At 42.2% G+C, this 14,392-nt stretch overlaps 1 protein-coding gene across 7 annotated transcripts in view; it reads left to right on the top strand.

Annotated features, from left to right (window-relative positions):
• LOC124164308 (neurabin-1) overlaps positions 1-14,392 on the top strand; it is a 253,486-nt gene that overhangs the window by 171,636 nt on the left and 67,458 nt on the right. For all 7 annotated transcript variants that reach the window (XM_046541564.1, XM_046541566.1, XM_046541568.1 and 4 more), the window contains exon 8: positions 13,933-14,135. In XM_046541564.1, the coding sequence (XP_046397520.1) occupies positions 13,933-14,135 (203 nt within the window). The remainder of the gene's footprint in view (positions 1-13,932; positions 14,136-14,392) is intronic.

A 14,392-nucleotide genomic window follows, 5' to 3' on the forward strand; every position in this document is an offset into this window, starting at 1 on the left:
GATGATGGTAAATGTATCAAAATTGGTGGTAAATAAACTTTTTTGGTAGAAAAGTGCAATAGTCTGATGTATTAGGATATCATATCGAGGATTATCAAGTGGAAAAAAAGCAAGAAAACGAAATACTCATGTGTAGATTTTTATCTCACATTTTACATAAATGTCAGCCTCGGTAGCGTCGAGGTAGAGCTCTCGCCTGCCAAATAGAAGGTCGCAGGTTCGAGTTCCGCCTGGGTAGGTATCCCCTATCCAGAACATGGGTGTTTGGGACTGTTCATTGTTAAATTTTGAATATTCCCCGTCGTGAAAGACCACACTTGTGCTCTTTACGGGGCAAATGGGTGATAAAAAATACTTCTTCCTCATGAGATGGAATTTATTAGAATCAAAATTTCCACTTGAAATGAAAAATATGAAATCAATTGCTTTCGTCATATTAAGGCAGCCAGATTCCTCACGTGATCGTGGATTTTGCCATTCTAATCTTGGTCGGAAGTTGGAATTCGAAAATCGCTTTCGTTAATACGAGTTTAGTTAATACGCTCGTATTTACTTTGAGGCGCATGCGGCGCACTGGCATTTTCGTTAGGGCAGTCGGATTAGTGCCGTGAATAGATAAACGGCTGTCCACTTGCAGTTATTGGGTTTAATCCTCAGGAGTGAATTAATAATATTCAGTAAATATGATAATGAGTTTATAGATAAAAATTGGTTCGGTAATTATTGTTCATGATCATAATTTAGGCTGGCAATCCTTTGGCTGGTTGCACGCAGCCCTTCATTCAATTGTCCACTGTATAGGAATGGACCTCGTTCCCTTTTAACCTTCCTCCCAAGTGGGCGTATCGTGTTTATGAAGTGAACTGGCATGCTCGGTAGGGTGGTCAGATCGGCGCGAAGGATGTAGTGAGCATTCATTCGCTTTCCACTTCTCAGGGCCGGGTTCAAATCGAGTTCAGGTCGGTGTGGTGGCTAGAGTGAAGCGAATTTTTCTGTTGGCCTACAAGTCTACCTTACATCCCATATTGTAAAATCTTGAACGAAAACACTGCCTACGTGTTTAGGCACCCATGCTCTTTCCCTTCTTCCCGACAATCTGCTACGCTGAAATATCACTTTTTTGTTTGAAAACTCAAGTTTCCAGCTTTGCAGCTGTCTACTGAGAGTATTACATATTATTTGTTATTGACAAATAAAAATTGAGGGTAAGTCCTGGCATAGCATCACTCAAGTAGGAGTGATATATAGGAGAGATGTTTATTTATTTATTTATTTATTTATTTCATCACCAAAAACGGCACAAAGGCCTTTACATTGGCTGTTCCTAAATAAATAATATATAAAAGATAACAAACAATAGCACAGTAAATGAAAAGTAACAGTAAACAAAATTTTTAAACGTGAGAAGGGGCACTATTGATTAGACAATGGTGAATTATTGAGATGGTATTTTAAGGTGGCTTTGTAACTAGTAGCAGAGGAAAATAGGTCCAGGGAAGGGATTTTCGAAGCGATGGAGTTAAACAAGGAGGGGATTCGGAAGAACAGAGAGCGTTGAGAGATGGAGAGACGGAATCGCGGAATGTGAAGCAGAGAGTTATTTCGTAAGGGGCGAGGAGGAATATGAAATCGGAAAAGAGGGAGAATTTCGTTTGTCCGTAGAGAACCACTAAAGACTTTATGTAGAAACATGAGATCTGATAAGAAACGGCGGCTTGTTATGTTAGGTATCCTGAGGGAGGAAAGGATAGCGTCACGGGCGTAATATCTGAGTGTGGGGATTCGATGGCGGACTACTGCAAGAAAGAAGTTTAAAGGACGGTTGAGCAAGCTTAGAGTAGTGGGGCAGGCGGTAGACCAGACTGGTGAGCAGTATTCAAGTATGGGGAGAATACAACCGAAAAAAACTGTTCTTAATGCGGTAGGGTCGTGAAGGTCTGTTAGTCTATAAAGCATACCAACAATGGCCATTGCTCTCCTCACGATCAGCGAAATATGATCATGAAATTTTAATTTATCGTCAAAAATCACACCTAGGTCGCAGTGGGAGGTTACAAGGGGGATAGGCTTATTTAAAAGGCAGTAGGAGTGCTTCAGGGGATTGTTTTTCAACGTGAATGTCATCATCACCGATTTGGAGGGGTTGACCCGCATCAGCCAAGTCGAGCACCAATCGGTGATAAAATTGAGTGCCGATTGAAGGGAATGTGAGTCGGTGGGGCGATCCACTCTTTTAAAAATCTTGCAATCGTCCGCGTACAACAGAACATTGCAGCCAAAAGGGCTGATACCATCCGTAATATCGTCAATGAAGAGTGCGAATAGGAGGGGACCGAGGACGCTTCCCTGCGGTACACCAGATTTAACTCGTAAGTAAGAGGATGAGATGCCGTCAATCAATACCCGTTGGTAACGTGAGCTGAGGAAGCTGTTGATCAGAGATAGAAACTTCGAATGTATATTGTAACGGTGTTTAAGTTTATGTATTAGTAATGTGTGGTTAACGGTGTCGAAAGCTTTGGAGAAATCTACGTAGCAAACATCGAGCTGTGAGTTAGACTCGAAAGATTTGGTAATATGGTGGTGCAGTACCGCAAGGTTAGAGAGACACGACCCGCCGGGAAGGAAACCATGCTGATGGGGAGAAATGTAGGGGAGGGAGAAGTGAAGAAGACGGCTATGTATGATTCTCTCAAAAATAATGGACAGAACAGGGAGAATGGAAATCGGACGATAATTTTCCACGATTCCTTTGGGGCCAGATTTTAAAATTGGTGTGACATTTGCGCTCTTCCATTGTTCAGGGAACGCGCCAACGGAGAAGAACCTATTGAAGAGGATGGATATAGGGATGCAAAGGGTATTAGCGGTGCGAGAGAGAAAGAGGGAGCCGATATTGTCGGACCCGGTGGCCTTCGAGGAGGGCAGAGCCGTTAGAAAGGACAGAACTTCTTTAGGATCGGTGGAGATGGATGAAAGGGACTGGTGGCATACGGGTTGAAGCTTCGGGAGAGGGAGTGTTGGAGTGGCAGAGTTAAAGTTTGCACAAAAATACTCATTGAACACCTCCGGGCGTTCATCACTATTAGAAATATTTCCATTGCAGGACACAGAGGCAGGGATTCTGTGTGACTTTCTTTTGGCATTAATGAGCGTCCAGAATCGCTTCGGATTGACACGAATTCCGACAGAAATGTCCTGTATGTGGGTTTTGTAGTCTCGGCGAATGAGGAAGCTAGCATGGCGCCGTAGCGTAACGAACAAGGCGCGGGACAGGGGGCTGGGGTGTTTTTTCCAATGCTTCCAAGCCTTGAGTTTATTTCTCAGGGTAAGTGTTGTCTCCGGGGACTGCCAGATGGGTCTTTTTTTGGATAGACGGCGAACTGGGACGAAATCCTCAATGGCAGCATGGAGTAGGTCATAAAAGACTTCCGTGCCGTCTTCGGGAGACCCTCCCTCCAAGAGGGCCCAAGGAAGAAGTGAAAGTGCATGGTTAAGCTCTGGCCAAGCGGCTTTGTTCCATGCTCTGAGGACCCTGGGGGGCTGGGATGAATGCGACAGTCGGGGGAGGGGGAGAACAAGGGAGCACTCGAGCGACTCGTGGTCAGATGTAAAAATGTTTCTCCCAACAGTAATTGAGGGTGTGAATGTATTATGAATTTCATTTATTTACGTTATGTATTCATTTGTATATGGGTGTGGGCGTGTCACCGCCAAGCAGACGATTCCAGTCAGTCTGTCTCGTGATCTTGCAATAAAACGTGTCATTAAGAACCATGCGAGTTTTCATTGCTGACCAGTATTCAACAGGGATGTGGGTAGGGTGAAGGGAGGTTTTACGGACTTTGTGCTTGCTTGAGGGTGATGGAGTGTAACCCCAAAGTGATGACAAAAATTCATTATCGGTGGAATTAAAAGATTTGGAAAAACATATTAATAATGATTTCAAAGTGGTCAAAAATGCAGTTTACTTTAAGTCTTTTCTGATGTTTTTGTTGCTAATGAACCAAGGGGCAGTGACGGAGCGAGGGCGGGGGTGTTTGGGGGATAAAACCTACCCCAGAGCTCAGAGAAATTTTTAAATTTTATCCATTTTACTTAATGGATTAGTATTACTTATAGAATAGTGTTAGGATTAATCAAATACATCAAATATCTCTCATAAAGCGGTAAATCTAGTCATTTTGAACCATTAATCTTAAAATTTTCTGGAACCATTAATCTTAAATTTTTCCCGCAACTCCCGCTTACCCTGGTGGGTATGCAATACCTCCACACCCGTAAGTATTAGTTGGCCTAAACCCCCTCCCCCAGCCTTGATTCCTAGCTGCGCCCCTGCCAAGGGGCACCAGTGTCCCAAAAATGCTTGTCGTGTTCATGACTTTATATAGCTCTCGGGCTACCCAAGCGATGAGGTCCGTCAACAGCGATGACCTCTTACCCCTCCTCAAGGTCTGGGGGCGCCTAGCGCCGAGACTGATGGAGCTTGTTAAGTCACGAGGCCGGTGGAAATGTTAGTGCGAGGGTTGACGGTTTTTCACTGTCGGTCTACCGCAAATGCGTTCCGCTGCCCGCGGCGATCGACCCCCACCTCGAGGGTAAAAGTCGCTCGCTTGGTCCCACGGGACAGAGATGGTTCGGGATGAATTCGCATCCTTATCGCAAAATTGGCATGGTGACTTGGCGCGGTTTGCCTCACTGCGCAGGAAGATAGATCGCGGCATAATTTTTGCGCACATTTTTCACCAAGTTATGTCTTTCATTTATATCTAACAAGTAATTCTCCCATCGCTGATTTAAACGAATCGAGCCGTTTTCCCTTGTTCCAGCCTTTATATCAACTCACCAACCTGTCTGTTTGTCTGGTACAAATCTTGTAACTCAAATTTGACTCACTTCCTGTGAAGCAAAAACGCTGAAATTTTGCACACTTCTTCATTTCCGATGACAATACATGAAAATATAACTTTTTCTCTCCAACCCCCCTTTAACCACCCCAGTCAACCTATAGCCCCCCAAAACATGTTTTTGATCTAAGAAGTTCCAAATGGTCGATTTTCGTGTTTTGCGACCACAGTAAAAGTTATCCACTTTAGGCATATCCACATAGTAGGCATTTAAAAGCATAGGGGTGGCATTTTGAAACATAGGGGGCTTACCATTCACTGAAAATTTAATAAATATAGTGACTTTTTTAATACGTCACTTTTGGTTTTTCGGGGTCACTGAGTTTTTTTGCTTTGTGCCATATATAAACGTTGCTCATCCCCTGTAATCTAAATATAAAGGCTGGTTTTTAAAAAAAAATTTTTATAAGAGCTTATTTTATATGCAGTTCACGGATTCTTTCTGCCCCGCATCCCAAAAACTTGTCGCATATTCGAGATGGCTAATGGTAAAGTTGCTTTAGTTTGTTAGCCGATATTTTTGCAAAATGGATGGTATAATTTATCAAGAGTCAGGGTGTTTAAATTTGTAATACCATAGAGTAAGTATATGTTCTTACTCTATGGCAGTACTAACGATGAAGTTGCTTTAGTTTTTTTAGCTGTATCGTTAAAAAACGTTGAGGTGTATCAAGGGTCATGGCGTGTAAATTTATTTCAAGTCAGAAATTATTTACTTCGCTTCCTAGTTACCGATGTTAAGAGCAAAATACAGCGGATGGAGAATGAAATTATATCTCTTTTGACTCATATCTTGTATTTTTTGTTAAATTTCCTGTATATGGCATATGTTATACGCTAACCTTTGAACTCTTTCTTAACTTTATTATGCCGAATAAAATTTCGGAGAAATAAATCCGAAATATGAAATAATATAACCGGAATTCAATTTATGCATCTGTCAGTTTCAGTTCCAGACATTGCCCTACTCTTATAATTACGATATCGTATTTGTTTTTACGCTCGTATAACAGTTAAAATGTAAAAAAATATGACGCTCAGATGCATGTGAAATCCTTGAACTCTGTCTCTTCCTCGGAGAAAACAAACAATTTTCGAAAAAAAAAAAAAAACTCTTAAAGGAGTTAAAAGCCTTTTAAGGCCTTCCTTACTTCTCCGTAGCCATCGTTATCATGCCTCTAAATGTTTATCTTAATGCAATTTTTTCGCTGAAAGAACCCAAGTATTTTGATTTTTTAAATGGAATTGTTGGTCGGGTCATTATTTGGTCTATATAAAAAAAAATGTTTGTGACTGGAATGGAGCTCGTAATATCTCCGTCACCCCTGGGATTTAACCCCGTGCCCTCAGATTTGAGTACGATAGCTAAATCAAAGTTAGTGAACGACCATCATAGAACATCTTGTTTTTATCTTCCCCTCTATTAAGGAGAGGAGACGTGTGTGTGATGGCCTAGTCTGTGGAAAATTGGGTCGAAAGGTCCCGGGTTGAAATCCAGCTGAAGCCTTAGTTCATTCTCTCACAAAAACCCGCTCTGCTCTAGGTCATCATCATCATAATCATTGGTCAACAATCCTAGGATTGGTTTGACGCAGCTCTCCACTCTATTCTCCTTTCAGCTAATCTTTTCACACCTACGTATTTCTTCTCTTTCACATCTCTCTTCACTTGTTCCATATATTTTGTTCGAGGTCTTCATTTTCTATTCTTGCCTTCCACTTGCCCTTCGACGATTGTCTTCATCAGGCCATCATGTCTCAGGATGTGGCCTATAAGGTTGTTCCGTCTTCTTATTAAGGTTTTCATGAGGCTTCTCTTCTCTCCTACTCTTCTTAGGACTTCGTTACTAACTCTGTCGATCCATTTGATTTTCATCATTCTTCTGTAGCACCACATTTCGAAGGCCTCTATCCTTGCTTTCTCCGCTGCGGTCATTGTCCATGCCTCACTTCCGTATAGGAGCATACTCCAGATGTAGGTTCTTATAAATTGTTTCTTTCCTTCCATATTTAAGTTTCCCGCTGTATGCAAGTCTCTCTTTTGGTGGAATGCTGTCTTCGCCTGGGCTATTCTGCTGATAATTTCTTTCTTACTTCTCCCGTCACTAGTTATCTTGCTTCCCTAATAGCAGAATTCATCCACCTCTATCAGTTTTTGCTTCCCTATTTTAATGTTAGTCTTGAATTCTTCTCTTCTGCTGCATACTAAGATCTTGGTTTTCTTTGTGCTTATTTTCAGTTGACCGCTCTAGGTACTCCAGGGAAAGAAACTGTTCACTATCCTGAATGTATGAAAAATGAATATTTCACGCCGCTTTCGGCTAAGTCAGGGGTTAGCTGTACCCTCACCAATGCCATTGCGAGCGGGGGTGGGGGTTAAGGGGTCCTAATTCTCCCGAAATATTTGAGAGTGACAGTCTTAAGATGCTCTCCCTCCAAAAGACCTCCCCCCACCCCGAAATGCATTCCCCCTCCCAGTGAACCCCTCCGAAATACTTTCCATCACAATGTAACACACGCGACCCTGACCCTCACCTATCCAAACCAACATTGGGTTGAATCATTGATTGTGAGTTGAAACCTCTCCAACACGCTAGTGGCGGCAGCTGAGGAATCATCACTTTCTTAATTAGAGGTCGCCAGTTCTAATACCGCCAGGGTGGTCACGGGCGGTGTTTTTGGGGGGGGGGCGGTTAGGGGGAGCCTGGCCCCCCCAACTTATGGTAATTTGTCCGAAAAAAGTACGAACCCATTTACATTCAAGAACAATGAAAACAAAAATAGTTTAAATAAATTTTATTCTTTGATAGTATGTACTTAAAATACTGTTTACAGAGGCTAATTTAAACAAATTTTCCGCGGGGATCCCCCTCTTCAACTGGGTGTATTCCATAGCCCCTAAACCCTCGACAGGATTGCCGGCCCCCCCGACATAAAACTCAAAACTTTGCCCATGAGGATGGTGTTTTCAGTACCCAAGGGCTGCCCATCTAGTTCATTGTGAGAGATGACAGTAGTGCGAACAATTCTAAACTCGCTTGTTTAGTAAACACGCCGTTATTTATTAAGGTCCGTCATTTCTTTCATGAATGAGAGCGGTGCTTGTGCACTTGAAAGGTTCTGAGGGACACGGCGCGGGTGCTGCCGGGATGCTGAGTTTTTCACGTCCACCCTCCTTCCTATTTCTCGTCGTCCCCCCTCCCTCCGCGCTCCTGTTAGTACCCCAATGCCCGCTTCACACCCACCCCCCCTCTCATATATGCTCCCCACCCAACCCTCTTCTTCCCGACCCAACACTTCCTTCTGCCAACTCCCCCATCCCCCATATAATCCAGAGAAGGGAGGGGGGGGAATCCTACCCCTCAATACCCCTCCTTTGATCCCGCTCACAGACACCATTTTCGTTCTCTCTCGGTCCGCCTCTCTCGTCCTTCTCTCCTACTTCATATGCTTCGCTAATCGCGATCCTTCTGGTCGCGATATGTATTTGCACATTCATCTCTATGCATCGTTTAATATCGTTTCCCTATTATAGCGGTTGGTCGTCGTCCGATTATCGATACATTTATCTATGTCCGATCATCACGGTACATGAATGAATAAAAACAACCTTTGTAATTTTCATAGAAATTTTTTAATGATACGACTTGGTTCGACGCTGAAGCGCCATTCACGAGTACGCCTCAGTGTTGAAACGCGTCGTACCATTGAAAAAAAATTCTGTGAAAATTACAAAGGTTGTTTGTATTTATTCAGAATGAAATTTTCGCAAAGTGAAAGCCGAATTAATCGATTTCATCCCGGTATATTGTTGCCCGATAATCACAACATTTCGTGAAGTGCCCTTGTATCGCGAAATATCATGATATGTGGTCGTCCGGCTATCGTTTTACGACGTTGTGAATTATTGTGACTATCGCGATTATCGTGATTGTACTATACTTCGCTAATAAATGGATGTATCAAAACATTTTTGTGATGATATAATGAATTAATGGGAATAATATGCGAAATATCGTGATATTTAGTCCTCCGACAGTCGTTTTTCGTCGTTGTGAGTTATTGAGACTGTCGCGATTATCGTGATTATCGCTCGTGCTGTACGTTGCAAATAAATCAATGTTTTAGAACATTTTGGTGATGATATTATGATTTAATGGTAATAACACGCGAATTATAGTCGTCTGCCTATCGTTTTTCGTCGTTGCAAATCATTGTGACTAGAACGATTATCGCTCGTGCTATACGTCGCCAATGAATCGATGTATTAAAACATATTGGTGAGGATATAATGAATTAATAGTAATAACATAGCTCGCCCGTCCCCTATATTCCAGAAGGGTTTCTCTTCGTATGTATCTCCCCTATCCTTCCCACACTCTCCCCCTCCTCGATCCACCTCCCACACTTCTCATTCCCCTTTTTCCCCCTCCCCGCAAACATACAGCATCTCTCTCTCTCTCCCCGTTTTCTCTTTCTCCTTCTTTCCTCCCTCATTTCCCTCTCTGTCCTTCTCCTCCTCCTCCTCGGCAGTTTTTGGTCGGAGGGGGACGGCTCGTACTCTTCCCCCACTTCTTCAGACCATCCGGCGGCAGTCGCCCCGTGTCTGCCGGCCCCACGAGAGACCGTCGCATCTCCCTCTTCTTCATTTGAATGGTCCTGGCCCCGCGGCGGCGGAGCAGACTCCACGCCTTGGGAGCATTTATTTTTGCGTCCGTTTTGTGTTTTTGTGTTTGTTTCCTGTTCGAGTTCGGCCCCGTGCCATTGGGTAGGTCCAGGATACTCGCCGTCGCCGGTGGTGTCTGCATCTCGGTTCCTTTTCCTCCTCTCGCCAACCTGGGAGCCGTACTGTGCATCTCCTCGGTGAGTCCACGACTCTCGACAGATTTGCAGAGTGGACTGTTTCGGGATACGGTGCATTTTTGTTCCATCCGTGACTATCTTGACGTGACGAAAGACCTCTCTCGGACTATTCGACTGTGTTCTATGCACGTTGTGTCGTGCTGTCATCTGAAAACGTGGGATTTTATGGCACATTCGGTTCATCGTTGCGTGTGGATCGGGTTGGTGTGGTGATTGAAGTGTTGGCATCTCATTCCGAGGACCTATGTTTATATCCTGGCGTAAGTGGAGGCTCTCTCCTCGCTTGGGTAGTAATTGGAAGGCACTGCAAATACGGTAATATGTCAGATCAATGGGACGTAAAGTTGTGATTCCCCACGCGCTTTGCGTTATGATTTATCTTATAGACTAACGCCGACGCCGGCAAGGTCAGGTGTCATTATCCACTCATCAATAGCCTACTCAGATACGGGCATTTTAATATGGAATGGGACTGCCAGAGGCATTGGTCGATGCTGAACTCGATACTATCAGGTTGGGGTGCCGGTATAGTTGCTGTTCATATACCGTGTCACTTTTATCAAGTTGATTTGCAATATCTGGGTTTTGTTTACCAAAGAGATCGGGGAAACCCGCTCACAGTCTGCACATCCTACGGTTTTTTTCGGCCATGGAAATGGGAAATGTTAACGCGTAAGTAACCGGATGAGGATACCGGCACTTGTCATCGTTTCAATGGATGGCTATGCCAATGGTCATCAGCGCTATGTAAGGGGTTGGATGAAAGGGTCTGGGTTATGCCGGGGATCACCGTGATAACAATGGCAGAGGCAACCATTGTAACGTTGTCAGCAGCCGACATACAGAACGAGTCGACAGCTTGTTGGAGTTGCATTTTATTATTTGCCGGAAAACACTATATTACTCTTAATTTGAAACCAATAGGCTTCTAACTTCAAAATTGACATGCCGAATTATCTCTTCCGCAAAAATTCCTGACCAAGGTCACAGCGAGCGGGGAAGTTAAGGGATTCGAAACCCCCCGAAATTTTTGGGTGATGCGGTGTTATGAGTCCCCCTCCACGTGAAACACTCATCCCTAAATATGCCCCTCCTCCCTTAATTAATCGCCCTAATTTTTTGGTGGCTACGGACTTGCTCCTGTCTGAATCTTGAACGTGGATCTGAGTGAAGTGATCGGTCTGTTGGTTCTTTGACCGCTGGAACCTAGGACCTAAAATTCTGGGCTTGTTGGATTGCGAACACGGGTGACATTTAAATTCCTGTAGTCCCTGTGCAGCTGCCACAGTACCATCGTCGTCAGCTGCTCCTATTACCCTGGGATCCTTTTCCCTCTATTTTTTTGCTCTCGCATATTTTTTCGTGCTCGCTCTGAAAGACGGTATCCATGAGAACTACCGCGTGTACTTGCATCCTATTTTTTGCCTTCCATCGCTCGGAGTGACTTGTGTGGAGTCGTCTTCGGGCTACGACCTTTCCCCGCCCCTCCGAGAAGAAAGTAATAAAGCGACTCCCCCGTCTTTCAGTTCCTTTATCTGCTGCCTCCCCGATCCAATCAAGATCCTTCCTCGCGAGATCAGGGTCTGCCGTGAGTGAAGTGAGAGCATCGCGATCTTTTCTCCGTCTGGATCATCTCCAGAGCATTATGTCGTCAAAAACGTGTCGTAGTCTTCTTAGATTGCCCTTTCAGTGTATTTTATTTATTCTCTCGGTTTCGTAGACGGTGTATTTCGGGAAAATCGAGAGAGCGGAATAGTTCTGTAAGTTTCGAGACCGTCAGGCAAGTTGAGCGGCGTTGCCAGACGCGTTCAAAATACATTATTATTTTTTATCCCTCCCGTCGGCTCACCCTTCGTCGTGTAAATCATTCAATTACCATCATTTTCTTTCACCCTCTATTCATCTCGGTGTGTGTTTGTGAAAGGGACAGATCTTTCGAGTGACCGTACTTGTTTTAATGCTGTAGTTTTGAATTTTTATGAATCAAGGGTGGGCGTCTATGTGACTGACCTGCGATAATCGCACAAGCATGGCATTTTGTGTGCTAAGAAACTTTAGCATGTGTTAGTTTTGTTCTTCCATCAGGTAACGGTAGGTCATGGGTTCAAGCCCCACCTGTTAAGGTCACACAGAACCAGGGACTGGATGTTCTTTGTCGTTAATTGCTATTTGTTGTAGCCTCCCGAATAATTGGCTAAATAGTGTAGTTTTTGAAGTGATGATTGTATAAAAAACAACAAAAAAATAATGTAAAGTAATAGTAAACATGTCGAAGTGAAGTAAGATATTCAATCAGGTAGAGGGAATAGGTGGGGGTTAGGGTGTCCCTTAAAAATGCAATTTTTGATGGGAGCGTTATTTAATATTTTCCTTTTAGCTATGAAATCTTGTCTTAAAATTTTAGGCGAAATAATTAATATTTTCTTTGTTACTACAGTAACAAATTGTAGCTAAATAATTAAATTTCGTTGAAGGCCTAAATCATTCTTTATGATAGCTTTAAATGACTGAATAATATTTTCACAAAAAGAAAAAAGGAACATGCTCAATCGTGAAGAAAGCGATGGGGAGCCCCTTTGATGAACCGTCTCTGAAAATAAATGATAGCATCTACTAACATTTATATGCAGTTGCTTAAAATGGATATAGAAAATAATCATGTGGCGATATACCGCTTTGCATCCAATGCTGCTGTTTCTTCTTAATTTTTTAATGATAAAATTGTTTTTCAACTCTGAAGCCCTCTGCAATTTAGTTGGTGTTGAAAAATAGTAAGAACTCTGTACACAACCAAGATTTATCTCAGGATATTGCCAAAACTTAAATAAGGCGGATAATAAAATTCCTAACTACTATCAATTACTTACTTTACAACATATATGTATGTTATTAAGCTGAATGGTTCTTTTTTCATTGAAAATTGAGTAATATAAGTGCTGAATTATGTACCATAAGGAAGAGCCAAAGCATAGAATTGAATGGGAACTGGGAAAAAATGGAGCCAACTCATCCCTAACGAGAATGTAAGGAAACTGTTCATATATATTTACATTCCAATGCTTTATTTTTTTAATCAAAAGGGGAAAAAAACACTGAACGCCTAATGGAGACACGGTGACAGCTGGCTTATGTTGAGTGAATGATTGTTTATCACACCCATAGGCGAATCTGGGGTATGGGGGCATGAGTCCCCCCAGACCCTTAAAAATAGGCAAGATTTTTAATATGGTCCCATTATCATTGTGTTCGTTTTGTATGACTTGGTGTCCTTGTGCCCCCCCAGAACAAAATCCTGGATCCGCCCCTGATCACACCCCTACCCAAAAAGAATCTGTTATTATTTTTTTTGTACCCCTGCCGGGATGTTCTGTACCAATAAAAATATTTTCCAAATTTCATCCAAATTGGTCCAGTGGTTATGGAGATGTGGTACACATGTAATCACCAAATAAATAAATAAATTCATTTATTGTTCTAGGAGTCTGATCTCCTTTAGAATATGGTATTAAATTACAAGGTGAGCATTAACAATAGACGTAGGGGTAGCGAAGGAATCATGCAACAAAGAAACTGAATTTCTTCTTATAACACAAAATGAACTTTAAACATATCCACAAATAAATAAATCAATTAACTCAGTTGACAATAGACGGGGGTGACAAAATATTCATACAAGATAAAAAAAACTAAATTTCTTCTTCTGACACTCAATGAACATAAAACGTATCAATGAAAAAATGAATCAATTAACTCACAATCAGTTACAATTTACTCAGTCAGCATTTATGGGTTACTGGAAAGTAAGTAAGTGATGGTCATCGTTTTAAATATTTCATGTTTTTTGCCTGTTTAGGCATGCCAAATGATAGTTTTCATTTCTGGGCAGGCACTCATAAAAGAGCTTGAGTTTTGGTGTTTGTTAGTTGAAATATGATTCAATGTGAGTAGTTCAAAAATATATATTGTTTGTGCATTACATACCATCTTTGTTGCTGCCTTATTAATGTACAAATTGTTTCTTTTCTTTTTCTTGGGCTGCTAATTTCCTCAGTTAAGGAGCCCCAATAATTCCAATTTATTCTATTGTCAACCCGTTGCATGACTTTCCCATTCCAGGATTTATTATTATATTTGTGTTTCATTAATTTGTCTGTTCAATGCAGGATGATCTAAAGAAACCAGATCAGCAATGTTGGGAAAGTGGAACCGTCATCAATGGTGTGATGCCTTCGGTCAACACCGATGCTGCCTTCCCTCCGGGAAAGCCTGGAGATGACCAGCTGCCCAAGGGCTCATTGAACGACTCAAAAAATCAAGAGCCAGACGCTATGACTCCTGATGAGGCGGAAAAAATGCTTAGTGCCAAGTGAGTGAAAAAATATCCTTTGAAAATGTTTGCATGCAATTTTGTTGCAGTGAATCATGTGCCAGTGGTTATTGTTGAAGCAAGTTTTTAAAAATTGTAATGTGGTTATTAACTCTTCCGTTTCCTTTCTTCTCTGTTGTTTTCATGTTCTATGGTAAAGCCTTTTGTCTGATTGATATTGGTTTGTAGCTATGCAGGCATGAATAATAAATTCAGAAAAGTAAATAGTTAAATGCAAACCTTTCCTTTTATTATAA

This window comes from Ischnura elegans, chromosome 8, assembly GCF_921293095.1.
Source record: "Ischnura elegans chromosome 8, ioIscEleg1.1, whole genome shotgun sequence".
Lineage (NCBI taxonomy): Eukaryota > Metazoa > Arthropoda > Insecta > Odonata > Coenagrionidae > Ischnura > Ischnura elegans.